This window comes from Larus michahellis, chromosome 1, assembly GCF_964199755.1.
Source record: "Larus michahellis chromosome 1, bLarMic1.1, whole genome shotgun sequence".
NCBI classification, from domain to species: domain Eukaryota; kingdom Metazoa; phylum Chordata; class Aves; order Charadriiformes; family Laridae; genus Larus; species Larus michahellis.
The window spans coordinates 99,941,055-99,968,037 of NC_133896.1; the positions used below are offsets into that span (position 1 = coordinate 99,941,055).

The following is a 26,983-nucleotide window of genomic DNA, read 5'->3' on the forward strand; positions in this document are numbered from 1 at the left end:
CTTCTTGTGGATCTGGACAGGTGTGTGTGACTGTCAGAAGTCCTGCAAGTAATCCAGCATGTTCCTTGGTCTAGGAGTGTCGAGACCAATGGAGTTAACGTGCCACCCATGGGAGATTGTGCCTGTTGTCCCAGCGGGGACTTCTTGAGGATTGCTAGGACCTTTTCAGGTACAGCCCAAGTGATTTCTGGCAATGTGAGGACTTCAAGACTGCTCAAGTCTGTCCCCTTTTTCCTTGCTCAAATCCCATTTTCTTACTCTTTATGATATGTGCAAGACAACATTGAACAAAGGAAGAAAGAGCAGAAAATTGTGTACGGGTTGCCCAAATGAAACCAGTCCCAGCCTTTGACTTCCAAGACCGTAATTTGTCTGTGAAAACTGGGAAGTCCACGATTATGAAGGATGCCCTGGAAAATGTAAAATCTGTGCACATTCTGTTGAAATTGTTCATGTGTTGGGCTGAAAGCAATAAACTGTTACAAAAGCCTAAAAAATTCTCAAACAATGTGGGGTTGTGAGAAGAGCAGTCCAGCAGCCAGGGCTGTCTTGTTAGTATTGTGCTAAACTGCATTCAAGCAGCAGCCTTTGATGTCTCTTCCTGTCCATTATTTGTTTCACCAGCTGAAGTTCTCCAGTCCCTTGAGAACTTGCAGCACGTTTTCTGGTGTGGGAAGCGGATGGAAAATAAGCTGAGGAGGTTACTGCTGCTTGTGTGCATAGAGGCTGTGGGACCTGAGGAGAAGCAAGGGACACGGAGAAACCCTACAGCCTGAACTCTTTTGTTCCTTCCACCCATCCTACAGCCCCTTCAACTTGAAGTTAAAGGCAAGTGCATGTGCTATCGGAGCCTGTATTTTCAAATCCAGTCCACGGCTGTCTTGTGCTGAGGGCCCTGGGGGGGTCTCAAGTTCTTTCACTTGTCCCCTCCTCATTGCGGCTTGCTTGTTCCCAGTTTTGACACTTTTTCTACAGCAGACTGGCTGCCCTTTTGGTCTTTGATTCTCTGCCTTTACTCACGGAAAGTCTTAAGCACGTGAAGCACGGTCTTTTGCTAGCAGGTCAGGTAAGCTACCTTTCTCGCCCGCTTTCTCAAACTCATGGTTGCCTGATGCTTTCCCTTCTTTGGTGTAGCAGTGTCAATGTTAAACTCTGGGTAAGCTCCAGGCAGCCTTTGGCCGAAATGGCTGTGACGCGCCCATTGTCTGGTGGAGAAAGGGAGAGGGAGTGCTGGAAGAGCTTCCGTTAGTCCCAAAGGGGAAGAGAACTGCCTGGGGGCAGTGGGAAGCTGTGCTCCCACTGGTCCCTGGAGCGGGAGTGCGGCGCAGCTGCCTGAGGGAGCATCTGCAGCAGGTTTGCTGGTGCAGAAGGGAAGTGGAAAGGCTGCATGGTGCCTCTAGGTGAGCTTCTCTGTAACCTTTTGGGAAAAGGACTTGAGGAAGCTGGAAGAGCTTCTGGCAAAAGCTCTATCCCTTTACCAAGCGTTAGATGATATGAAGAGTCTGGGCAGCACCAGATCAGCAAAAGACTTTTTCCAACCAAGTCAAATATACCTTAGTTGTTGCTATGCCTGAAACCAGGGGACATGCTGAACTTGCATGCAAGGTCAGAGTGAAACTCACTGTTCTAGTAACCGTGGGGGGACAACACCAGATGGTTGTGTAAGTGGAAAATGGTTGGAGAAGCAATACAGGGGTAATGTGGCAAAAGAGGACTGGTCAAAGATGCGTATAGGAAGGGAACAGAGTGGGTTGTGCTCTTTGCAGACTGTCCAGGACTGTCAAATGCGTTGTTTGTTAAATCTCATAATATTCAGCACAAACACGTGTTTAGTTTGCTTTACGGGGCAAACCAAAACATTTCCCAACACTTGCCTATAATTAAGAATCAGTTTCAGTAATCCCAGTTGCATTATCTAATATACTGTGTATTACTGATGATTATTTTCAGGTAAGGGAGAGAAGGGCAGCGGGGCCAAGGGCCCAGCATAACTTCACCTTACTGCATGTGATTCTGGAAAAAGAAATAAGGAAAGATCGATTCTTTTTCATTATCTATCTTTCTGTACTCATCTCAAAATAATTGCCGAGCGCTTCTGGTGTGATAAACCAGGAGGGATGTAAGGTGAGTGGCAGCTGCTGAAGCTGTAGTTTTTTGGGGCTAATGACTCTAGATGTTGCATGTGTAACAGACCTCACCAAAGCCATTGACACTCAAATAGCTTAAAACTAAACAGCCTTTTACAAGGCCCCTTCTATAGAGCGTGGGGGCAGATGTTCAGTGATCAGTTTATGGCCTCTTTATGCACAAGGTCTTACCATTTTAGAGATTAGAAAAGCACATTTGATTCATTCTTAGGTCTTCATTAAGACTAGCTACAATAACAACTGAAGAATTTATGGAGAAAAGTAGTGGGGGTCCCCTCCCGTCATTGAGCGAGGGTGAAATGTAAAATGTGGCAGAGAATAGCGTAGCCTTTTTCATGTAAAAAGAGCACAGACTTTGTCATTGTTGTCATCTTCCAAGCCCTCACCCCCAACATCAATCCATTTATATTACAGCAATGGGCTTATGCCTGGCATTAAGCACACTAATTAGATCATTTTGCCTTGGGTCTCACTTTGAACTGAAGAACCTGTGGGAGAAATTGATGCACTGCATGGCTCATGACGGAAGGCTGAAGAGAAATGAGACTGCTATAAAACTGATAGACTTAATATATACAGGGGGAAAAAAAATCAATACCAAGTATCTTTCAAGATCCTGTATGTTTAGTGTTCTGCATACACAGCCAGATGGCTTTCAATTCCTGATTGACAGTATTTAGAACTAATAAAAGCTGGTGCCTGTTGAGATGGCTGCTTTCCATCTCTACCAGGTAATCACCCTTGTAATGTGGGGAAAGGAAGAGAAAAGTAGAAGTGAGATCACTTAACTCATTCGAAATAGCTATGGCTGATGGGGGTGGGGCCAGGAGATAAGAGTAGGGCTACAAAGCTGGTGAGGGGCCTGGAGGACAAACCTTATGAAGAACGACTGAGGGAGCTGGGGTTGTTTAGCCTGGAGAAGAGGAGGCTGAGGGGAGACCTTATCACCCTCTACAACTACCTGAAAGGAGGTTGTAGAGAGATGGGGGCTGACCTCTTCTCCCTGGTGACAAGTGATAGGACGAGGGGAAACGGGTTCAAGTTATGTCAGGGGAGGTTTAGATTGGATATTAGGAGACATTTTTTCACTGAAAGGGTTATTAAACATTGGAATAGGCTGCCCAGGGAGGTGGTGGATTCACCATCTCTGGAGGTGTTTAAAAAAAGGGTAGATGGGGCACTGAGGGACATGGTTTAGAAGTGGCTTTTGTCAGGGTAGGCTAAAGGTTGGACTCGATGATCTTAAAGGTCCCTTCCAACCTCAACAATTCTATGATTCTATGATTTAATATTTATAATGGCTACAGTACTATGTCCACAAGAATACTTCAGCTGCTCTGTCTCTCTTCCTGGTTTTAAGCATGCTGGGTATTCCTTAGTAAAAGTACGATTGAGCCTTGAACCTGTACTCATGCAGACAACTACTAGCAGGTGAGTATTTTGGAAAGAGGTATTCCCAGATTTACACGGCGTTTACAAGTGATGGCAAATCCAACTGCAGATGCCCTGTTACCAGATTGGAAGCGCAGGTCGCTAAACTCAACACTGACCGCGTGCATCTCCTCAAGCATTTTGAAGTGCTGCCTTTAACGCAGCAGGGTTTGCCCAATTCTGCTGTCCTGTACCCATCTCCCTAGCTCAGCCCCTGCAGCTGGCCTGTGGCCCTGCCTCTCCCCTCTTCGTAACCCTCTTGCTGTTCAAAACGCTGCTTCCCCAGCCCCCTCCCATAGTCACCTTCAGGCCCAGGCTCAGCATTGTCTGAGCTGTGATGGCTGCCGTCAGAGCCTTGTCTCTTGACTGGGGGTGCAGCCGGGCAGGTTCCGCACACAGGAGCCTGGTAATGCCACCCAGGCCATCAGCCTGGGCTCTCCACCAGCCTCCCCCCATGCCGGCTTCTTTGGCTACACCTACCGTGCCTCAAAAATTACAGGGAAGCTGCCGCCACCCCCCCACCCCCACCAGGGCGAGATTATGAGGCCCCTCTCAGCAAAAAAGGATGCCCAGAAATCAGTGCGTGCCGCGTTATGCTTTTATTTTTTTCCCCCATAGGATCACTGTGTCAACGTAGTCACCGCTGCAAAAAACCCACCAGGAGATCCTTCCCCCACCTCGGGGCCCCGTCCTTCACCAGCTGCCCGCCCGCCCTCTCTCACCTGGCCGGGGCGGCGGCCGCTATCTGCGACTGTTTGGCGCCGGGCGGGGCAGGGAGGGGAGGTGGTGCGATAGACGCTGCCGTGCGTCTCAGGGGCGGGGAGCAAGGCGGGGCAGCGGGGGCCGATGGATATACAGCCAGCCGCCGCCTGGCCCCGGGGGCACGGCTGGGGCACTGCGGTGAGGGGACGCGGGGGCGGCGGGGCCTGCGGTGGCGGTGGCGCTGCTGGTCTGAGGGAGGGAGCGGGGAAGGGCGGCAGCGGGGCAGTTGCAGGGAGGCCCGGCGGCCTTGGGGCGCCGTGGCGGGTGTCCGGCTGAGGTGGGGGGTTCCTGGGGTGTGGGGCGGCGGGGCCTGCGGTGGTGGTGGTGGTGGAAGGGCGGCAGCGGGGCAGTTGTAGGGAGGCCCGGCGGCCTTGGGGCGCCGTGGCGGGTGTCCGGCTGAGGTGGGGGGTTCCTGGGGTGTGCTGCTTAGATCTCCCCCCCGGCAGCGGCGGCCGGTGCTGCTTCCCCGCTGCTGGGCCCGCCTGCCCCTCAGGGGCGCCCTGCCTGCCCGCTCGCTGTTGTTTTGCCTCGGCGGCGGCTGGAGCTGCTTCCTGCCGGTTCAGGGGCTGCCCCTTGTGCCGCTACCCGGAAGGGTGCCGGAGGCCGGCCGCGCGGCTTGTGCCCGGGCTGCTACCTGCGGGGCTGCCGAGCCTCGGAAGAGGGCGGTGATAGAAACCCGCTTTCACAGCGGTAAAACGCAGCTTTACAATTTACATTGCCGGCAGCGGCGTGGTTCCCGCTTGCTTGTTATTCTCTTCATCCCGCCCCATCCCTGTCCCTGTCCCTTACCCTTGGGTGTGTATTCCGTGAGCGCGGAGCAGAGGCCGCTTGTTTTGCTGTCGCGGGACCGCCGCAGGGAGCTGGGGCACAGCCCGGCTGCCGCCAGCCCTCTGCGGCGACCTCGGCGTGGCAGCGGTGCCGCAGGGGCTCCTTGGGGAGCGAGGCCGAGTCAGGAAAAACACCCGCAAATCTGATTTCACACCCCCCCCCCCCCCCCCCCCGCGACTGGCCTGGGAAGCTTGTGCCTCAACGGAGTCGGTGGCAGGGCTGCCTCAGGGGTGTGCGTGGCAGTCCTTTGAAGGGGTTGCACTAACGCGGGCTGTTGTAGCGCTGCCGGCTTAGAGAAGTATTGGGGCGGGGAGCTGACAATATTTAATGACATAAAAAAACCAACCAACCAACAAAACCTCCAACCCTGTAACAGAGCGCAAGAGAACTTGAAGGCTGTTCGTAAAAATATCAGTGAGCTGGTTTTTGGTTTTAACCTTGGGCGAGTAATAACACGGAACAAAGCTGAGAGGAGTAACGTGTAACAGTAAGTAGCAGAAAATTCAAAGGTACAGGACTGAAGTTAAAATTTTAATACCTTTAAAAAAAATTCCCTGGTCATTGTAGAAAAAAACTAATTTTGCAGGTGAGGAGTCTTAACTGCCATGTTACTTTGTGTCACAGCAAGCAAATCACCAATGTATAAGATTTTATTAAAAAAAAAAATATTCTATATATGTGTATATATGTTTGGTTTTTCTGTATTGTTTCCAGGGTTATTTTTGTCCTTTTGTGTGGATGGCTTCAGAGAATGGTCCAGGAATAGGGTAAGAATCTAAGCTTTTTGGCACACTTACGGGCTTCCATTATGTAAAAAAATGAACTAGATCAGTTATTCAGGGATGATGAAACTGGGAGTATGTTAAGGCCTTTAGTATAAAGAAAGCTCTAAACCTGTATATTTGAATGTTTTAGGACATGTGATGTTTACTGAAACACAGAAAATTATGGACAAAAACTTTTGAAGAAAAATACGTGGCAGTGTTCTCTGTGGCCTTTTTAGTTATATGAAATGACATTCTCTTAGTTTTCAGTGATTTGAAGACAATTCTTAGCAACGTTCTTTTTCTCTAATGTATTTGTTTCTGTTCCTCTAATGGTGATACATCGCCTTAAATTAGCATTTTAATGTATTTAAATATATTTGTTTTCAGTTATGTAAAACCTGAGTTGATATTTTATACAAACTTAATACTTTGTATTAGCTCAGAACTGTTCCAACAAAGCTGCAGTTTTGTCGCATGTTCTCAGTTTGATACCTTTACTTTAACAGACATCTTGCTCTTTCATTGCTTGTTCATCAGTCAGAAATACAATCTCTGTGATTCTCAGCAAAGCATTTGAAGTAATAATCCCTGTAATCCTTGTAAAGCAATTTCATGTGTGGTCTATTTTGAGATTGTCCTGGTTATACCAGTAATATATTTTAGTTTTCTAGTCTATGTTCCTGTAATGAATGATTTCGTTAGCTGATTTTGATATTTAATGTATCGTTATATCTAATTTACATATATGCAGCATTCTTCGTAGAATCTTAATAAATAGTATAACTTTGCAGTTATACTATTTATAGAAAGTTATGCAAAGTTTATCTAATCGTTTGATTATGTTGTTGCACTTGGTGGATGGTATGAGTAACGCTGCTTTGAGAATGTTAGGTTTGACGAGACTGGTGTCTTTTGACTGTTTATCCTTGCCATCTGTTGTCTGTTTCCAAGTTTAGAGCTTCTCCTTCTGCGAGAATGGTACCCTTTTTGCTTGCAAAGTGACTTCCCTAAAATTGCCCCTCTAAAAAAGAAGGAAGATACGAAAGTCAAACCGAACAAGTATTAAGCTGTGACACTGTTTAATAACGGTTGTTAAGTTTTATTATATTTTCCTTAAAAAAAAAAAATCACAAACAACAAAACCAAAACCCAGCACCTTGCATTCTTCCCAGAAGTTTACTTATTTACCATTAGAGCTGCATAAGATACATAATGTAAAAGGAATTATAAAAAAAAACAAACCAAAAACCAATAGGGAGGATGCAGTCTAATATCACAGCAGATTCCTGAGGTTCAGTTTTAGTGCATTCAACTCTGTTAGATACCTCCTGTTTAACCAATAGGTGTTACAGCTATTTTTTTTCCCCTCTTCCCAGCAGAAAACTGGAGAAAGTATCTTTTATCTTGATTATCCAGACTTGCTTCAGACCTTAGTCTTTAATAACAACTTGTTGGAATCTCTTAATCAGGTAAATAGGGAGATGTCTAAACCCACAAGTTTCTGCTAAAAGTCTTGGACTCATGATGATAGTGTGACCTAATGGATAAATGGGGTGGTGGTTATTTGTTTTGGTTTTTTGGTTGTCAGAAAGAAATCTTGCGCTCTTTTGCTTTTTTTGTTTGTATCAAATGCTAGTGAGAATGGCTTTATGATAAGGTTTTGCCTTGATATGCCCAAGAGAATTAAGTAACATAATAGATAGTACTGTTCAGATTAAGGCCATAAAAATTTGTTTTAACAGTTTCATTGTACTCATAGTTGCCATGCAAAGTTCCACGATTTATATGCTTTTAGTGTTAAACTTTGCTTTATTTCTAACAATATTTTGAGGACTTAATATAATTTTTGCAAATACATTTGCAGGAATGAAGTGGAAGTCAGCTGAATTCTCTTGTATGCTACTGAGACAAAATGACATTCATGTTTGTGGTGAACGGAAGTCATGGCAGCATCTAACATGGGAGGGAAAGAGATGAGTGGACAATGTGGCGTGACTCGTTCAAATTGCAAATCTTCTGCCTGCTTATGGCAGTACTGGCTATTGTGGTGCTGGTCCATAATTTTTTTCAGGTAGAGGTAAGTGGAGCCTGTTTCTTCTCTAGGAGGGCCTGAGCAACATTATTCCTTTTTGAGTGTAGGGTTAGAGCTGTGACTGACAGCATTTAGCTACAACTTGGAATCACAGAAAACTCAGACTGGAAGGGATGTCTGGAGGTATTTTATCCAACACCCTCCTCAAATGGGTAACTTCAAAATTACCTTGTATTGTGCAGGGTATTGTTGTGTTGAGTTTTGACAGCCTGCGAGGATGGTCAGGTTTCCTAACTTGCCTGGGCAGCCTGTTGCAGTGCTACGCCCCTCTCATAAAGAGGCATGTTTCTCTTATGTGCAGGTGGAAGTTGCCTCTTGTCCTTTTAGTAAGTACTTCGGATTCCAGTTCCTCTATAAATTCTCTTTAGGTAGTGAAAGACTACAGTTAGATCCCCTCTCAGTCTTCTCCAGACTTTAAAGGTCTGGATCCCCCTTAGTGTCTCCTTTCGGTCATGTAATTCCAGTCCCCTAATCATCTCAGGGGTTCTTAGCTGGTCTCTCCAGTTAGACTCTCATACGGGGTGTTCAAAATCCAGACACAGTGTTCTAGATATGGCTTCACCAAGGTGAAGTTGAGGGGAATCATCACTTTCCTCAATCAGCTGGTTATGCTCTTGTTAATTCATTACCACAACGCTATGCTGTTGACACGTGGTCGGTTTGCTGTCCACCGGAATCCCTAGGTCTTCTGCAGAGCTGTTGGCTAGCTAGTTATCTTCAGCCTGTACTGATGCAACTTTTCTTTGCCTTTTCCATTTTCCCTCTGTTGTGTCTGACTTGCATATTTCTTCATTTTACTTTTCACTGTAGTGCAAAGGCACTTTCAAACTGCATTAGTCAACAACCCCAGGCTAAACTCAAGACAGATTAAAACATGGAGGATTGGTTCCAGGAAGCCTTTGAGGCTGACTCTGCCCATTGGCTGCGTGCCTGGCGAGACTGTCCAGTGCGGCATTTGGTGGGTGAGCATAATCATAGAATGTGTTGGGTTGGAAGGGACCTTTAAAGGTCACCTAGTCCAACCCCCCTGCAGTAAGCAGGGACATCTTCAACTCAGGTTGCTCAGAGCCTCGTTAAGCCTGACCTTGAATGTCTCCAGGGATGGGGCCTCCACCACCTCTCTGGGCAACCTGAGCCAGTGTCTCACCACCCTCCTTGTAAAGAACTTCTTCCTAATGTCTAGTCTAAACCTACCCTGCTCTAGTTTAAAACCATTGACCCTCGTCCTATCACTACATGTCCTTGCAAACAGCCCCTCCCCATCTCTCCTGTAAGCCCCCTTCAGGCTGCTGTAAGCTCTCCCTGGAGCCTTCTCTTCTCCAGGCTGAATAACCCCAACTCTCTCAGCCTGTCCTCACAGGAGAGGTGCTCCAGCCCTCGGATCATCTTTGTGGTCTTCCTCTGGACCTGCTTCAACAGGCCCATGTCCTTGTGCTGAGGGCTCCAGAGCTGGACGCAGTACTGCAGGTGGGGTCTCACCAGGGCAGAGTAGAGGGGCAGAATCTCCTCCCTGGATCTCCTGGCCATGGTTCTTTTGATGCAGCCCAGGATGCGATTGGCCTTCTGGGCTGCAAGCGCACATTGTTGGCTCATGTCCAGCTTTTCATCCAGGAGTACCCCCAAGTCCTTTTCCGCAGGGCTGCTCTCTATCACATCATCCCCCAGACTGCGTTGATAACGAGGGTTGTCCCGACCCAAGTGTAGGACCTTGCACTTGGCCTTGTTGAATTTCATAAGGTTTGCTCGGGCCCACCTCTCTAATAATAATGCTTAGCCTAATGCCTTATTAAATTCTAGCTATCTTTTATGCATGTTAGCCAATAGATAGTTGCTTTATGCTTTTAAATTGTGTGTATCCTGCTTGCAGAGTTGTTTTTTCTCCTGACCCACGTGAAATGATCCAAAAGAGGGGTTGTAAAATCTTGTCTCACTCCCTAAAAGATACACTTGAATTCAGATAAGGGCAAGGAAGATGTTTGAGAGGTCTAAAATCACAAGTGGAACAGGATCAATAACTAAAGAATGAATGTTTGTTGCCTATTCCAGTACTAGTGGAGACACTAAAAAACTACAGATGCTGAATTCAAAGGAAGTGGGGTGGGGTGTGTGTGTCGTGGATTTCAGCAAAGCTGCAGAAGTCCTTGCAGTAAGACTGTGTAGCTGCTAAAAGTCTGGATGAATTCATAGAAGAAAAATCCTTTAGGGGATACTACATCTTAAGGATGTCAACCCTAGTGTTTAATAGGTCTCTAAGCCATAAAGTGCTAGAAACTGGGTTATGTCTTCAGGAGGAAGTATAGCAAGTTTGGCCTGTGTTCTTTTCCCACATACCTGCTGTTGGAAACTGCTGGAAATTAAAATACCGTGTTTGATGGACCTTTGGTTTGAGGTAGCATGGTAATTTTTGTGTAACATAGAACGTAGATTTTCTTTTGTTTTCTCTTTTGCCGTTTTTTTTTGGTTTGTTTTTTTTTTTTTTGCTTAGGATGTTCTGTGAAGAACAGTTTTGGTATTTTGAACCTTAGACTATTTTCTTCCTTTTTTAAAATTACATTCCTTAGAGAAAAGGGCTCTGACAGAGCTTTGAGAGTGAAATGAAAAATGCAATATGGGTGTTCACTCTGTGCTATTTTTCTTGCTGCTATTCATGGTAAGTATCTGCATGGCTTTGTTGACTGTTATATATCTGATATCCCAAACTCAGTTAATTATTGTTTTGCTGGTAAATCTTTATGCCGTAACATGCAACTCTGACCCCTTCTGTTGTCTTGCCTTTTGTGCTCTGGTATTTGTCTCTGTCTTTGGCATAGCTTTCCAGGCAGTCTAGTGTGCTCATTCTTTTCACTCAGAGATCAGTCTTAGAAAGCTTTCACAAAATACCTGTTACCAAATCCATTCAGTCTCGGGAAGGAGGGCTTATTGTTTGTTACTGTTGAAAATGTGTTTGTGAATGCATCAGACCTGCTTCTCATCCCCAGATCATCTAATCTATCTGGCTAAAGTTAAAGAACTAAGGCAATTATCAGCTAGCCCCTAGCTTGCCTCCCTGCTCTTTCTCTTTAGGATTTTATAATTTTTCGTGTTGGAATCTTCCCTCTTGAATCCTTAAGCTACTAATCATACACTCTCAAGAGTCCTACCTATGTCAGAATTATATATTTCTTACCTTACGTTTAAAAAAACAAACAAACCCAAAAAATCAAGCTGTCCACAAAACATTTGATAGTCTGCTTATTGTTTAATTTGCTTTTTAGTATGGAGTAACTCCTCCCTTGAGGTCCACAGTGGATCACTGCATTATAGCACCAGAAGAAATGTATTTTTTTTTTTGCAAACACAGCCAGACAGATAAAAGGTTCAATAATTTTCCACGAAGTATCAGGTTGTTGCCAAGGGGCAACATCATGCCTTTAGGATGCAGGAGAGTTTGTATATTTGTACCAGTTGCCTTTAAAGTGACTTCAGCATTGGTTGTGAGCATTCTTTTATTTAAAAGCACTTAGAAAAGAGAGTGTATGGGGAGAGGGCAAGTTTCTTGCAAGGATGAAGGAATGGTATATAGAAACAAACACCTGAAGGTGAACAAAAGAACTATGTAACAAAGTTTTTTATTTTTGCTGCTAAATTGCAGGTGCCTACAACAGATAACTGCATCATCTTATTCGGATTATTGCTGGAACGTTTGTCTGCCAGGTGATGGCTTTTTAGGATTGGCTTTGACGTTTAGACTAATTTAGCACCCACTCAGTGCTGTGAGACAGTAGAGACAGTAAACTGATCTCATGCCTGTCTTAGACAGCAAATAGGGATGAAGTACCTAGAGTGTAAAATTACTGAAAATAAGATGACTGACCTTTCAGTAACTGGTGTTTGTTCAGTTTCAAATATTGTCTGCTGCGTCAATTGAGACTTTCTATTGGGCAAACTGGAACTTTCCCCCTCCTCTGCCTGTCACCTGGGAATCTCCGGTGATGTTTCCTGCTCTAATGTTAGAGACGTGCAGGTTTACAGCAATTGTTCTGAATGTACTAGGCCAAGCTAAGAGTTGGAGCTGGTGGAAAATATTGGACTTTGAGAGAGTGGTCAGACACTGGAATAGGCTGCCCAGGGAGGTGGTGGAGTCACCATCCCTGAATGTGTCGTTTAGATGTGGTGTTAGGGGATATGGTGTAGGGGAGAACTTTGTAGAGTGGGGTTGATGGTTGGACTCGATGATCCCAAGGGCCTTTTCCAACCTAAATGATTCTATGATTCTATGACTTCCAGCTTTTCAGCAGCAATTGAAATACTCAACATTTCTTATCAGCCACCAACATTATTGCGTTTAACTGAGGACAGGTGTTTTTCACGGGTCTAACTTGTGACCCTTCTAGAATATCTTTGAGAGCATGATTGCTTGGGTGGAGCTCTGTGTTCTATGTAATTTTTGCTAGTTGGCAGTGAGAATACTAAAAGCTGAGTAGTTGAGCTGAAACTTTCATTAGTTCTCCAGAAAATACAGCTTCCTTTTTTTTCTTTCCTTTCTATGACATCTTTCATGTACCAGCAACAGCTTGTGGATTTGTTTGTGCTTAATTGACACGTAATCCATTCTGTCCTGCCTGCTTACTTGTCAGACATCCACTAACTTACACATTTGGGTTCTGGTTAACTTCAGAATGCAGCAAATAAAAAAAAAACAATAAAAAAAGCGCAAACCAAAAAACAACACCCCTCCCACAAACTGAAAAAAAAAAAAGCCAAGCAAGCAAACAAAAAAACCCTCTTGGTAATTGCTTTCAAAATCAAGACACCTTGAATGGAGTATATGTGCAAATAAGCAAAGCAGGGCAAGTGTTATTCAACGTGGAGATTGTATTAAAAACTAAAAGAATCTGTGTCATAAGATAAAGGAAGAGGACTCTTGAGAAATCTTGAGAAATGTTCTTTATCTGCCCTACTTAAAGAAATTTTATTTTATTTTGGCTGCTAACTAGAGTAGAAAGCCCACACTTCTGCATGGGCTCAGTATGACTTGTTAACATATGGGAACCAGAGAAATTTGGAAGTGCCAGTGAAAGAGAGGGTAGGGAATAGAGTGGGGACACACTAAGCTATTAATCTGCCTCAGGGCAAGCCACGTGTATCCATAGGGATAGGTGAGCTTGAGTACTTGTTTGGAGATGAGCCTGGGAAGTACTTAAGAAAGGAAGATGGTTTAGAAAGCTTTTCAATTTCAGTGAAGGATCTTCAGTATATTAATTGACTCTGAAGCTTTCCCTGCCTTAACTGTAAAATGGAATCTTTGTAATATTTTCTCCTGTGAATAGCATACATGATGTAGTTTACTTTCACATGTAAGCTTACAATTCATGCAATAATACATGGTCGTGTTTGGACTTGGGAGAGGGCTGTAAAGATGAGGAAGGACGCTACAGAAAGAATGGTCTTTCATGATGTTGAAGAAGCTCTGGTTTTACCTTCATAGGGATTTTTTATTATTTTTTTTCCCTTGAAGATTGACTGAGGAAATATCTGTGGTATGATCTATTCTGCTGGGTCATAACCTGGAGATGCTGGAGTTGAAGTGACAGTGCTTGTCCAGGACCTCAGCTGCATAAAAGTGAAGAGCTTTGGCCTGGTGCTTTGCTAAAAAGGCTGTGTTGGTGGAGTGTTTTAGAGACGTTGAACTGTGGTCTCTGCTGTGTTTTCTGAGTGTATGAGTTTGTTGGCTTGGTGTTCTCTGCACCCTTTTCCACTGGTAGATATAGACAGGCCCTTGGAAAGACTTCAGAAAGGCTAACTAGGCCATAAATGACATCTTCAACGTATCTGATAGAAAGACTGAGTTAAGAACCCTGAAGGAATTTATAGAACGTTTAAAATAGTTATAGGTCTGTTTTTAAGACCTTCTTTGATGCCCATCTCTCATCTTCATTTGAAAGGATTTTTTTTCGCATGCACCACGCCTCTTTGAAGTACCAACCATTGAAGAACCAACTGAAATATAGAAACTTTCTCTTGAGAGCTTACACTGAGCACAAATTAATCAAAGACACATTCTCCCTCTCCACCCCTTCTTTGGTAAATGCTTAAATATTTCTCCTGACTGAGACACGGTTACCAGCTTGTTGTATGCATCAATATATATAGCTAACTCTTAAAAATAATTCCATGCAGTATTTTCTGTGTTATGTATATGCATGAGCAAGTGAAAGGAAGAAGTTGTGAAGGTATCCAAAAATAGAATCTTGGCTTAATTCAAGAATGCATGTAGGCAAGATTTAAAGTAGGACTGTGCCTGAGATTCATTCTCAGTTTTGCCTGAAATTTACTGGATTAATAAAAGCAATGTGCAGTGACACATTTGCATTTTTGCCTGCTGTGATGGAAAATAGAAATAATTATGAATTACCTCAGATGCCCTTCAGGGAAAATTTGTTAAATCCTGGGTGGAAATGTAAACCAGAAGCAAAAGCTTCTATTGTGATAATAAACATTCTGTGTATCTGTGGGTACCCATCAATTTACATCTTAACTATAAAATGTAAAAATTTAGAATTTCAGATTTTTATGGTTAACATGGATATCAAACAGATAAGATTTTGTGTATCCATCCTACAGCCTACTGTGCTCATTATCCTCTTACTCTTAAGCTGATCAAAACCAACTTCTTATGTAACAGGCTTCAAAAGCCTGTGTGTTTCTATTGCTTGTTAGGTTTACTTCTAAAAAATATATTGAATCTCTGTGGTGTTCAAATGACTTTAATAAACTGGCAAATTCAAGTAAAATATAGTGTGTGGGGGAACTACTTAGTATGTACATGTATTCTAGGTGATATTTCAACAGACTTAAGAAAGGTTTATAATAATAATTAAGGCTGTAATGTAAGTGCTGGGAGTTTTAGTATGTTGCTGAGCAGTTAATTATGGAGGAAATAAACAGAGAACACTATGATATTGGTAAGTACAATGATCTTAAAAATCAAATAGTGTACTTTTAATTTTTTTTATCCGTCTTTCAAATCTAAACTAGCACGTTCTCTGATGCCATGTGAACGGTGCATTGTATCATTCAAATCTTTGCTTGAAAAATGATTTGACGTATTTTACTTCTCTGTGAAATACGAGTATGGGTAAGTTACACACCTGACAATTAAGTACTCCTTAACTGCTGATGTTGTGCATAGTTGAAGTGAAAGTTTGGATTTGCTGATTAGAAGTCTCACAGGTAGCTCTGGAGTCTTAGACTGTGCTATTTTTTGAATTTCCCTAATGCAAACCTGCAAAAAGAAGATGGTATCTCTGCCCGTTATTTGCATAAGAATATAGTTTTGGACACTGATCTCAAGTCACAGCAGAAGCCCCCTCTCTTAGTCTAGCATTGTATTTAACTATTTTAATTTTTAAACTCTTAAACTCTTAAAAAAAAACGGGATGCTCTGGTTGTGTTTCATTTGGCTTTAGAAGGAGCTGTATATAAATTTTAAAATCTTAAAAATAAACAATTTTTTTTCCCTGTTTAGTCCTAGCTTGTCCTAGACTATTTTACTTGCCCACCAGTTCATGAATTCATTGTTCCTGAAGCATTCTTTTCTTTTCCTCCATTTATTTCAATCTGTACATTACAGAGAAACCTGTATTTCAGATAATTAGATAAGAAGCAATGTGAGTGTGACCAAGTAAATGACTGCAGCTGCTACATGCAGCAGACTTCTCTAGAAGGCATGTGCAGGGGGAGCATCAGCTTCATCTGCAGTGCAACGGCTCAAAGAAGCCCTATTTCCTTGCATTATATTGGGCAGCTATTAGACCTCATTGGGCTCTAAGACTAAAATGTTACTACAGTAAGAAAATGAAACATGAGATACAATTTACTATTTACTCATACAACCTTTTGAAACTTTTTCCACATTGCTGATATTTACAGAATACACTGGTAGCCAAAATACTGCCACAGAAAATATTTGGCCTGATTTATATAAAAGCCTCTTTGCCAGAGCAGGGTCACCCAGGTTGCCCACCTGTTTCTTTAGAAAGCCCACAGTGAAAGTGATAGATTTGTGTCTTCTAGTAAAGTTGCTTCATCTGGTCAGATTCAAAGTTCTATAAAGCAAAGGATTCTTAGGATCCTTTCCTGACAAACGTCTGTTACTCGTAGTGTTTCATTTAATAGCACAGTTTCAGGTAATCTTTTTCCTCTACAGCACCTGGATGATGACACAGTTTCAGGATCAAGTTGGATAACAGAAAACAATGTCCAGCATTCTCTATCACAGACAACCAAAACTACCAGGAAGCCTTACTGTGATTATAAGCAGCAGACTTTGTCCAAAAGAGAACAAGCGGAGCAGGAATCCTTGCTTGCTGCAATAAAGTGGCCAAAACCCCCCAGTCGCAAAATTGCCTTTGTACAAAGCACTGATCCTGCAAGTAGTGACTTCATGATTGTGAAACCCAGCGGGTTCTTCAAGGTGGGTGATCAGTTAGAGGTGCTTGTTCGTATGAAGGATTTCCAAGGAAAACTCAAGCAGTATGGTGGAGACTACCTACAGGCACGAATTCACTCTCCTCTGCTGAAAGCTGGAGCAACAGGAAGGATTGTAGATTGCCATAACGGCCTTTATAAAGTCTTCTTTACCTTGCTTTGGCCAGGAGAGGTCAAAGTTTCTGTGTCACTTGTCCATCCAAGTGAAGCAATCCAAGTCCTCCTACGTTTACGAGAAGAAAGGCCAGACAGAGTCTATTTCAAAAGCTCATTCAAGTCTGGGAGGTATTCAGAAACCACTGAGTGCAATGTTTGCTTGCCTGGAGATCTCCCGGTCTGTAACTTCACAGATCTCTACACAGGTGAGCCATGGTTCTGTTATAAGCCCCGAAAACTGTCCTGTGCCAGCCGAATCAACCATGCCAAGGGTGGATATCAAAAAGGTCTTCTGACACAAGAGGAAAGCCTCTTCTTCCAAAGGTATGTATGTTGTTGAATTTATATATACTTGGCCAAGTAATTGTGACAAACTTTAGATTATTGCTAAAATATGACACATTGTCTTAGAGGAGGTGTGTATCTGCAGGAGCAGGTGTTTGATGTGAATTGTTGAATGTTTTCTTTCCCTCTGTTCAGTCATGCAAGAACACAGTAACCTGAAACTAAAGAAACTTGGAGTGTAGTTCTCTCTCTATGCATTGAATTAAACCCTGGTGCACCTGCTAAATATCACAAGAGCATGCTGTCTAAATCTGGTGGTGGTTTGGGGGTCTGTTTCCTTATTTTTTGTTTCCATACCTACGCTTGCAATACTTTGAGATGTATTTGTGGCCAAGTCTGAACTACCTAAAAAGGTCCAGAGTTTAGGCTTATTTTTACACAAAATACCAGTTGCTGTTATCCTCAGCAACAGTCATCTCACATGTAACGCCACATGTTGCTTGTTGCTCAGTATGACTTTCAAATTTTATGAATAATTTTAAGTCACTCAGGAAGAAAACACCTGGTACAACAAATTGCTGAGCGATACCTGCGCAAGTGGAAATGATCTGTGCATGTTATATAAAGTGTCAAATGAAATTAGTTTCACAATCATCTTTTTCTTCTGCATTCAGCATTTTAAAAAGATACGTCTCTTAGAGCATGGGTAGATGTGGTAGGACTGCTTCTGTATATACCCTCAGCCGAAATTAGACAAAGTTAGTTACTGTGTAGTGCCAGAACTGTAGTTGTAGGGTACTGCCTTGCTCTCCAAAAAAGGTGTTGAAGGAAAGTGTTTCAGCAGTATGTCCACTTGAGGCTTAAATCAGGAAAGATTTTTAGAGTAGCAGCTCCAAATAGGTTAATTAGGAAAGTGTGTGTGCATGTTTGTACCTGAAGACCAGAAATCAAAAGTATCAGTGGGATTGGATTTTGGCTATTCTTTATCAAGTTTGTAAGTGGGTCTTTTGGCTTTCTGTGCCTCAGTGGTCGGTGATGCTTCCAAATGGGAGTGGGAATTTTTTTTTGCTTCTTTTGTTGTTGTTTGTTTCCCTCAGCTCTGAGATCCTTGACTGAAATGGCATATAGAAATTCCAAATAATTTATTTCTTAAATAGAGAAAAACATTAGACAGGGATTCTCTTTAAAAACAGCAACAAAAGACAGAACAAGAGCTTAGAATTAAATCTCTGCATCTCTCACAGCTGTACAATAGTGGTATGTGTCCAACACAAAATGATTAGACTGCATTGATGTCCACAAACAAGTACTTCTGAGGTCACTTAGTGTTTAGGGGAATGAGCTTTGTTTCTGTATTCAGCAAATTGCTGCCCTACTGGAAGATCTTATTGCTGGAGATCTCTGAAGTTGGTTGGACATTGACTGGTACAGGCAGGACACACCACTGCCAGCCTTGTCTAGAGCCAGAACCGCAGGTGGTGGTGGTGCTGGACTGCCACAAGCTCCGCTACGTACTGCGGAGCAAGCTGTGGGGTTATGGGGGCTGAAAGGTAAATACCTGAACAGAGGTATTTACTGTGGTAAGCACCTATGGAGGGCTGGCAGAGCTGGGAGCTGCTGCTGCAGCATACCCGTGCAGTGCTTTGTCTCCTGGCAGTGGTACACCTACCACAAGCTTGGCAACTTCCTATCTTTGTGGTAAATCCCCCAAAGCTTCTTGCAGACTTCTGATAGCTTGATGGCTTTATCTAGGTTTGTGCCAGAAACAGTGCGCGCAAGATTTGTGTCCTAGTGCTATGAAATTTTGAATTCTGCTTCAGAACAGTGATACTAATTGAGGAAATTAATACAGAATTAATTCAACTGTAGGAAGTAGAGTAAATTTAACAGTTAAAAATTCTTGTTGTGAGGCCTATGTGCTTATTTGAAGTGGAATAAGAAAAAATGAGATTAATATTACCTGCAATTTTAGTGCCTTACTATATTATTACTATTAATTTCTGTTCAAGCGATGTGAACATCAAAAGGCCGATATTCTCCAGTGGACCCGATTCAGTGATTGTAAAGCCCAAGGCATTTACAGGTAAAGTGAACTTCATAAAGATTCTTGTTTGTAATTCATAATTAAATTTATAAGAAACCCAACATGCATGAGGTAATCATTTGTTTGTTTTCATAGCACAGAATATAAATTAACTTTTTGTATTGAGAAAATGAGGGCTTTTGGGTGTTACTGTAATGTAAGTTCAGTACTAATAACAAAATTGTCTAAAATTCCTTACACAAATGGGATTTTTAGCAAAAAACAAGTAAAAAAAAAAAAAGGTTGTTCTCTTGGCAAAAGTGTCTTTTTTCTAGCATTTCTTTCTTTGCTACAAATTTTGTCTAACAGATTTTGACAATTTGCATTTAAGTATTACTATAATTTGTGTTACCACAGGATGTCAGTACCTACAGTTGTGGACCAGAACCTAATTGTTCTGTACCCTGTCTAAAAACAGAAGAACAAAGAGACTGTACTAAGTTAAACTTTGAGATTTTTATCTCATTTATATCCACATGCATGCTTTTTATGCCTCTAGAAAGCCTGTGTAAAATGTGATACATAATGTATTACTTCTTAATTGAAAGCTTTTCAGGTGTTTTTTCTATAAGGTTGTAGGAGACTTTAAAGGTAGAGTTCCTGACCTTAGCAATAAAGTCTTAACAGAAAACAGCCTACAGCATTTCTTCCTTTTAGTTTTGCCGTTCATTAAAAAAAAAAAAACAATAAAAAAAAATAGAGTGCTGCTCTTAGGCCAGCAGTGCTTTCCCCATTTTCTTTTTCCGGATCCTTGAGATGACATGTTTTTCATTGCTTCTTTTATCTTATATATTTCCTCACAGAAACTGCTGCGAATTTGAAATTTGATTTTTATCACCCTTTTTCAGGAGTTGCAGATGATCAAAGCCTGCCTGCATTTCCTGAAGATTAATGATGGGTTAGAAAGGATTGGTAGGAGTAGCGCAGTATTCCTCAGGGAAATTCCTTCTAAGAACAGTCTCTGAATAAATAATACATTGGTATAATGATCATGGATGTATAGATTTGTTAGGATTGATGGCACCCTTAAATTCATTGTTCTGCTGTTGTTTTTGCATATACTTTTCTGTTTGGGGGTAAATGTAGATCAAGTTGATTTTTAAAACTTTATTTTTCTAAAAGAAAAGCTTTTATTTCTATTCTCAGTTTGTAACTATTAGGATTGGAGCTTTTACTCTCTTCTGTGAAATCCCAAAGTAATGGCTTTCTGAATTCTGGAGCCAAACTGATATGGTACTATACACAGATTTGAAATCATGGTATTAGGTTTAGTTCTAGTAGCATTTTTATATATATGCGTGGTCTAGGAGTCAATTTAAAAGGTAAAAATGGAAATGTTTTTACATCAGAACTTAAGAAACAAACGAACCAAAGTTGTGAATTCACATTATGAATTACTCTTTAATTACATGACCATATGAAGGGTGTTTTCCTTTTCTTTGTAGGATTCCTGTTTCATACATATTGGATGAGTCAACATTAGTAGTTGGGTTTTTTTCTCCTCTTTCATTGGTCCTGTTGCCTGATTTAAAGAATCATCCAAAGATAAAATTTTTAAATGGCTTTTTCTGTAGTACTCATGATTATCGTCTTCATGTTATACAAACATAATAGTAGTTTGCTTTTTACAGCGTCCCTGTGAGGTCTCAGGAGGTTAACATCTACCAATGCAAGACACAGAGAATATTGTATAGAAACTGTGAGACCAGAAATGCCTATTAGGGATGGGTGTTTAAAGATACTTATGGCCTGGTTTTTTGAGTGTTTTAGCGTTTGGCTACACCTGTGTTATAATGAAGCATCTACTAGAGGATGCCTCTAGGCACTGGAATTCCACTGCCTGCACTTTTACATGGAGTGGTCCCTGGCATGATTTTGGCTGTGGTAACGTGTGCTTTCCCAAACAGCTGCAAGTTAGGACAGGCCAGGGACTGTTCTTAACAGGTCGTCTCCACGCCAAGGTGGGTAAAAAATGTTTAAACAGCTGGTGTTTGTGCCGGGGAACTGCCCCATGTTTCTTCAGCTTTTCGGTATTTGAATACACGTGGTAAAGGAGAAACCTGTATAACAACCTCATGGAAGTTCGATGCACTATTATCACACTGGATACTAAGAGAAACGTGGCAATGTTTGACTGACATAACCGTGAGACTGCAGCTTCTCTTCCTGTAATCTCTGGCCCTTGCTTGCAATGTATCGGCCAACTTCTGCGAGTTAAATAGGTGTCCTGCAGAACAGAGCTTCCCTGGTGTAGTTTAATTATTCCTTGGAGGTTAGCCTATCCCAGGCAGTAAAAGGGGAAGGGGATAGACAGCAGAGAGAAGGTATGAAATCTATGGAATTAGAGATTCTTGTAATTCATACATTCAAAGGGCACATATGAAATTCTTAGTCATAGCTTTAATTCTGGCATTTCCTCATTTTGGAGCCTTTATGCTTCAGACTTCACTCTTCTAGCACGTGTGGTTGGAGGAGGAGTGTCTGTCTGTGTTTTATTCCATAGACGGATATTTAATTTTTTTTTTTTTTTTTTTTTGGAGTGGTATCAGATTGTTACCGGGGGGTTGGTGTCCTGCGCTGTAGGGGCAGAGCCTGCGGAGGCGGAGGAGCGCCAGCGGTCAGCGCCGCCGCCCCTGCCCGGCTGTGGGCCGGCCGCTAGAGGGGAGCAGCGCGCTTTGGCAGGGGGCGGGTTGCGGGTCTTGGCAGCCGAGGGACGGTGGGATCTGGCCCAGGCTGGAAGAAGGAGGGGCTCTGGTGATCTTTCTGCCTGTGCTCCTCTCTACATTTTACAAGCATTCACGATTGAGCATTTCTATCTAAGTGTGAAAGACTTAGAAGGCTCTGGGGAGACCTTACAGCGGCCTTCCAGTACCTAAAGGGGGCCTACAGGAGAGGTGGTGAAGGACTCTTTATCGGCGAGTGTAGCAATAGGACGAGGGGTAACGATTTTAAACGGAAAGAGGGTAGATTTAGATCGGATATTAGGAAGAAATTCTTTGCTGTGAGGGTGGTGAGACACTGGAACAGATTGCTCAGGGAGGCTGTGGATGCCCCATCCCTGGAAGTGTTCAAGGCCAGGCTGGATGGGGCTTTGAGCAACGTGGTCTAGTGGGAGGTGCCCCTGCCCATGGCAGGGGGGTGGGACTAGGTGGTCTTTAAGGTCCCTTCCAACCCAAACCATTCTATGATTCTCTGTCAGGTACTTACTATATTTTATTTTCTCATCAGAGATACCATTTAATTTAAACCAAGTTAAATTGTAATTGTTCATCCAACTCTGTCAGTAGTTGCAGATTTTGCTGCAGAAATAGGAGGTGAACTCCTTGGGCTTATGGAAGTATGATGCATCAAGCTTTTTAATCTACTTGGTGGAGCATACTCTTTCGCTTTAAACTAGAGATGTTCATACATCACTGGCTACATGTCCATGAAGGTTACGGAGACTGGTTTTATTGCGTGTTAATTTCAAAGAATTATTTTCTTCCAGAGTCAAGCAATACGGACAGAGATGAAGATCCTACAGTTTCCCCTTCTGGTTATTATTATGAAGACGAGTGGAGGTCCAGAACACACTGGATCCATCATTTTAACAAGTCAGATGATATAACCAAGTGCTTGCAAGGAAAAGTCATCCACCTGTTTGGAGACTCTACAATAAGGCAGTGGTTTGAATATCTGACAGCATTTGTTCCAGGTTATTTTTTTTGGTTGGTTTTGTCCTTATAGACCCTTGCAAAGCTTTATTTCTCCCATCTCTGACACAGAGTTGATCTTACTGAATGACAAAACAAAGGAAGAGGAAAGACAAATCATAATCAGAAATGCTGGCAGAAAGGCAGTTAGTCCAATGTTTGAGCAGACACTGGAAACATGTAGGCCTTGGAAATGGGGCCACAAGGTATCTGCAAAGCTGTCCTTGTAAAGCTTTTCACCAGTGAGGACCTCTGCTGTGGCTGTGAGTTAAGGTGGCCACCCAAGGGGCACGGCAGAAGTCACTTAGGGTGCCTGTGTAAGGCCTTGCAGCATCCCAGTAACACAAGTAATTTTGGAATAAAGTAGCAAAATGACTTCTATTACTGTTGATTGGTTTTGGACCCTTTCTTGTGTTTCCCTTACTTTAACTTAAACAACAGAATTTCAGTAGCCAATTTGATATTTCTCCCTTGCCCCTAAAGCAGGTAAATTGTGTGGAACACAGACTTGGAGACTCTTTAATGTCTACAAGTTTAAGTCATCTTTAAATTTAATGGAGTCCTAAAGTCAGAAGTGTTCCTGTGAACGCTGGATTCATAGGGCAACAATGACTGAAGGAGTCTGTTTGGAAAATTTCTTTTTTATGAGAAAGAGAGCAGAAAATAGTTTGGAAAACTTGGAAAATGCATTGACAGCCTTGTGAAGTTCAAGTATTCTGTCTTGCAAATTTCAACACCCATAAACTCCACTCTGAAATACGTAGCTAGCACGTGTAGGATGCTCATCTTCTGTTTCATTTTAGAGTTCTTAGAATTATGTTCAAATTTCCTTCTCTACTGCTACTTTTGCCCTGTGGTCCTAGCATCCTGTTGATAGTTTTAATCTCTTAGGCTGTCTTTCACTAATGCTTGCTCTTGGGTTTTCAGATCTAGTGGAATTTAACCTCGGGAGTCCTAAGAACGTGGGCCCTCTCATGTCTGTGGACCTGAAGCACAATATCCTATTGAAGTTCCGCTGTCACGGGCCACCCATTCGCTTTTCAACGGTCTTTAGCAGTGAACTGCGCTACATTGCCAACGAACTGAATGGCATAGTGGGTGGGAGAAACACGGTAATAGCCATAACTATATGGTCCCACTTCAGCACTTTCCCTGTGGAAGTGTACATCCGGCGGCTGAGGAACATTCGGAGATCAATTATTCAGTTGCTGGATCGCAGTCCCAAGACTTTAATCGTCATCAGAACCGCTAATGTTCAGGAGCTTGGGCCAGAAGTGAGCCTCTTTAACAGTGACTGGTATTCTTTCCAGCTTGATTCTGTCATGAGGAAAATGTTCTCAGGGATTGCTGTGCACTTTGTGGATGCTTGGGAGATGTCTCTGGCTCATTACTTGCCACATAACTTGCACCCAAAAGAAGTCATTGTTAAAAATCAAATAGATGCATTTTTATCTTACGTGTGCCCTCTGCAAACTTAGCACAAGTGGATATCCCTATGTCATCTTTTGCTGTGACTGAAGTAAAGTTCCTCTTTGTCAGAGCTATGGAATTATGCCAGATGGCATGGAAGAACTCTGGCTATTGTACTTGCATGCAGTATAAGTAGGGTGGCCTTAACTCTGGGTAGCTGTGAAGGGTGGTAAAGAGGAGTTGGCCGTTCAGGCCACATCTTCCTGCGAGGTTGATTTCTTTCAGCCTGATCATACATACCTGAGATTACTAGAGAGCACCTTAAATTAAATTGACAGGAATCCATAAGAAATTATGTGGGTTATTAGCTTTACTGGTTATCTACACTGTATACTTGATTTAATCCATACGACACTGATTCTGTTGCCAGAGTCTTGCTGCTCAGAACTCTGTGTGAAGCCTGGGAAAGATTTTGAGAGCAGTCTTTCAACATTCCACAGTTTGAGGGACATCCCCTCCAGTTGTATGTCAGGGAAGCACAATGTTCTTGTTTCAAAGTCCTAATTAGAAATATGAAGGGAGTATATCAAAATCACGAATATTAATCAAGGAAGCACAGTCAAAATATCTATAGTATTAAGTCATCAAGAATTGGCTGAAATTTAATAGAGCATTCTAGTTAGGCAACCTTTGTGTTTACAGTAGATGGCTGCTAAATAGTGCAAATAGACATTTTAGTTTGGTTTTCTGTACTACTGAATCTCTTCTGAGCTTTGATACACTGTCTACTTCTTGATTTATCTGTGATGGAGAAATGTGCGTATTATGACCTCAGTGAAGACGCTGTCTCAGGCAGTTTCTGCGAGTTCAAGTTGCAGGCGTGCCTACTTGAAGCATCTGCTAATGAAGGTGTTTCCCTTCCCTGTAAGATAAAGCTATTCTGTTATGCTCCTGCAAAGCTAGGCTTCTCATAATTACTCTTCTACATCATTCATACGTTGTGTCCATATGGAGAAGCCAGGTGGCCTGAATGCACTTGATGATGCTTGGCAATGGGTAACAGCAACCGGCGCACACTGGTGTCAAGGCCACGCAGTGATGCCCCTTCTGTGTTTGGCAGTTTTAGCACTTATTCATGAGTTTCACTGCTGCCAGTATAAAGGGTCAAAAAATCGTACCCAAAAGCCAAAACACACAAGGTGGCCCTTGGTACAGATGCTTGGTAAACATTTGCGGTTTTGCTGGTGTGAAAGCAGGTGGCTCTTGGGCCTCTTGGTGTGGTGTTTTCTGTTGCTAATTTGATAGAGGCCTGGCTATAGTTTTAACTAGGAGCGCTTTAAAAACAAAGTTTCGATTAAATTCAGTCCCCAAATTAAACAGCAGAGAAGTGTTCCATGTTGTCTTATTTCTGGTGCTACTCGGGCCAAAGGTTGTCTTTACCAGTGGCTTTACTGCGAAATGTGTTAAAACAGTAGTGGAACTCTTCTGAGGAAGCTCATCATGCTTACAGAGAATATGGAATTTGAGTGTTTGTGAGCAAACTTAGAAGATAAAAATTAATAAGGCAAATCGGTAGGTTGCACAGAGTGGAATAACTGCGATGTCTTCATATTAGAAATGTTTTATTCCTTGCCAGGTTTGCTGCTATGTTAGGAAGACTGTGCTCTTATTGCTGGAGCCCCAAGAGAGCTAAAGCTAATGGCTACAGGAACAGTGTTTTTTGGTTTGTTCATTTTAAAGGACAACTGAGAACTGTTTTAAAAACAAATGTAAATGCTTTTAGCATGTAAAGGTTGTCAGTAGAATCCATCTATAGACTTACCAATTTTAAAATATTTAAAAATGGGGGAGTCGCATACACTGAAATGGCATTTATTCTTAGCTTTTTAAATCAGAACTAAGGAGGTCCAGTTTGCCTGTTCCTAATGACGACTGCCTCATGTAGTATCTGTCCATGCATTAGCTTCAGGTAACGATTCTTTCTTTAACGTGTTCATGGAAATTTATCCTCTGCTAAAAAGAGATCACACCAATTCAGGTCTGGGACGGTAAACCACCACAATGCAAAATGACCTTTCATCTTTTCCAGCTGTGTTTTTTTTCAAATAGGTAGAGGATAAGGCTTTCATCCCGAATACCAAATCTATCCAAACAGTGTTAATGAAAATAAGACTTCATATTTTACTTTGAAGGAAACTACTTAATTTGTGGACTAACCCTTTGGTTTTCCTCAAAAAGCCGTACCATGTGTGAGAGTGTTGGGGCGGCGTGTTTCTTCTCTGAGTGTTGCAGTGCTCACTGCTGCTCTTCAACAGCACCTTTATATCGCTGTTAGCTACCAAGAACCACGACAGAGAGAAACATGTGGTTTTTGGATGCTTTGACAATTGAGGAAAAGAGAACACGACTGCTATTAGCAATGATGTCTAATTGCTTTCTGGTAGAACCTCTCCCTATTAGATTAATTTTTTAATAACAGATTAACTTTTAGGTAATCAACTTGAGGGAAACTGCCAGTTGATTTGCAATGGGGACCAGTATTTAATTTCCTTGGGCTCTGGAATAGACAGGGAGGAGAAAGGGAGAAAATGAGCATTTAATTATGTTTTAAGATGAAGACTGGGGACACTATGCTTTTATATGTCATTCAGTTGAACTATAAATGATTTTTCATTTATATTCTTGTCTTGTTGCCAGTTGCACTAGTTGTGTATGTACTGTATATGGAAACATAGAAGCAATAAAATATTTTTAAATGAGTTTCTTTAAACCTTTAAGCTTCTACATGGATTTTAATAGGGACTTAGGTTAAGAGGTTGGTTATTTTTTAAGTTGCTTAATATGAAACAGGACTGGGAAGG

The 26,983-nt window shown here is 42.3% G+C and overlaps 1 protein-coding gene across 12 annotated transcripts; it reads left to right on the forward strand.

Moving 5' to 3' along the window:
• The first annotated feature begins 4,363 nt into the window (after positions 1-4,363).
• NXPE3 (neurexophilin and PC-esterase domain family member 3) lies at positions 4,364-26,882 on the forward strand. 12 transcript variants are annotated; one of them, XM_074596348.1, is made up of 9 exons: positions 4,364-4,478; positions 5,883-5,935; positions 7,312-7,404; positions 7,800-8,012; positions 10,589-10,677; positions 16,216-16,976; positions 18,947-19,020; positions 22,508-22,714; positions 23,640-26,882. In XM_074596348.1, the coding sequence occupies exons 5-9, from the start codon at positions 10,636-10,638 to the stop codon at positions 24,188-24,190; spliced, it is 1,635 nt and encodes a 544-aa protein (XP_074452449.1). In that variant the 5' UTR covers positions 4,364-4,478; positions 5,883-5,935; positions 7,312-7,404; positions 7,800-8,012; positions 10,589-10,635; the 3' UTR covers positions 24,191-26,882. The 12 variants fall into 12 exon arrangements, with proteins under 12 accessions (XP_074452449.1, XP_074452474.1, XP_074452456.1 ...); XM_074596355.1 differs by having other exon boundaries at positions 4,380-4,478; positions 7,315-7,404; XM_074596337.1 differs by lacking the exon at positions 10,589-10,677 and adding an exon at positions 5,545-5,655 and having other exon boundaries at positions 4,404-4,478.
• The last annotated feature ends 101 nt before the right edge of the window (positions 26,883-26,983 follow it).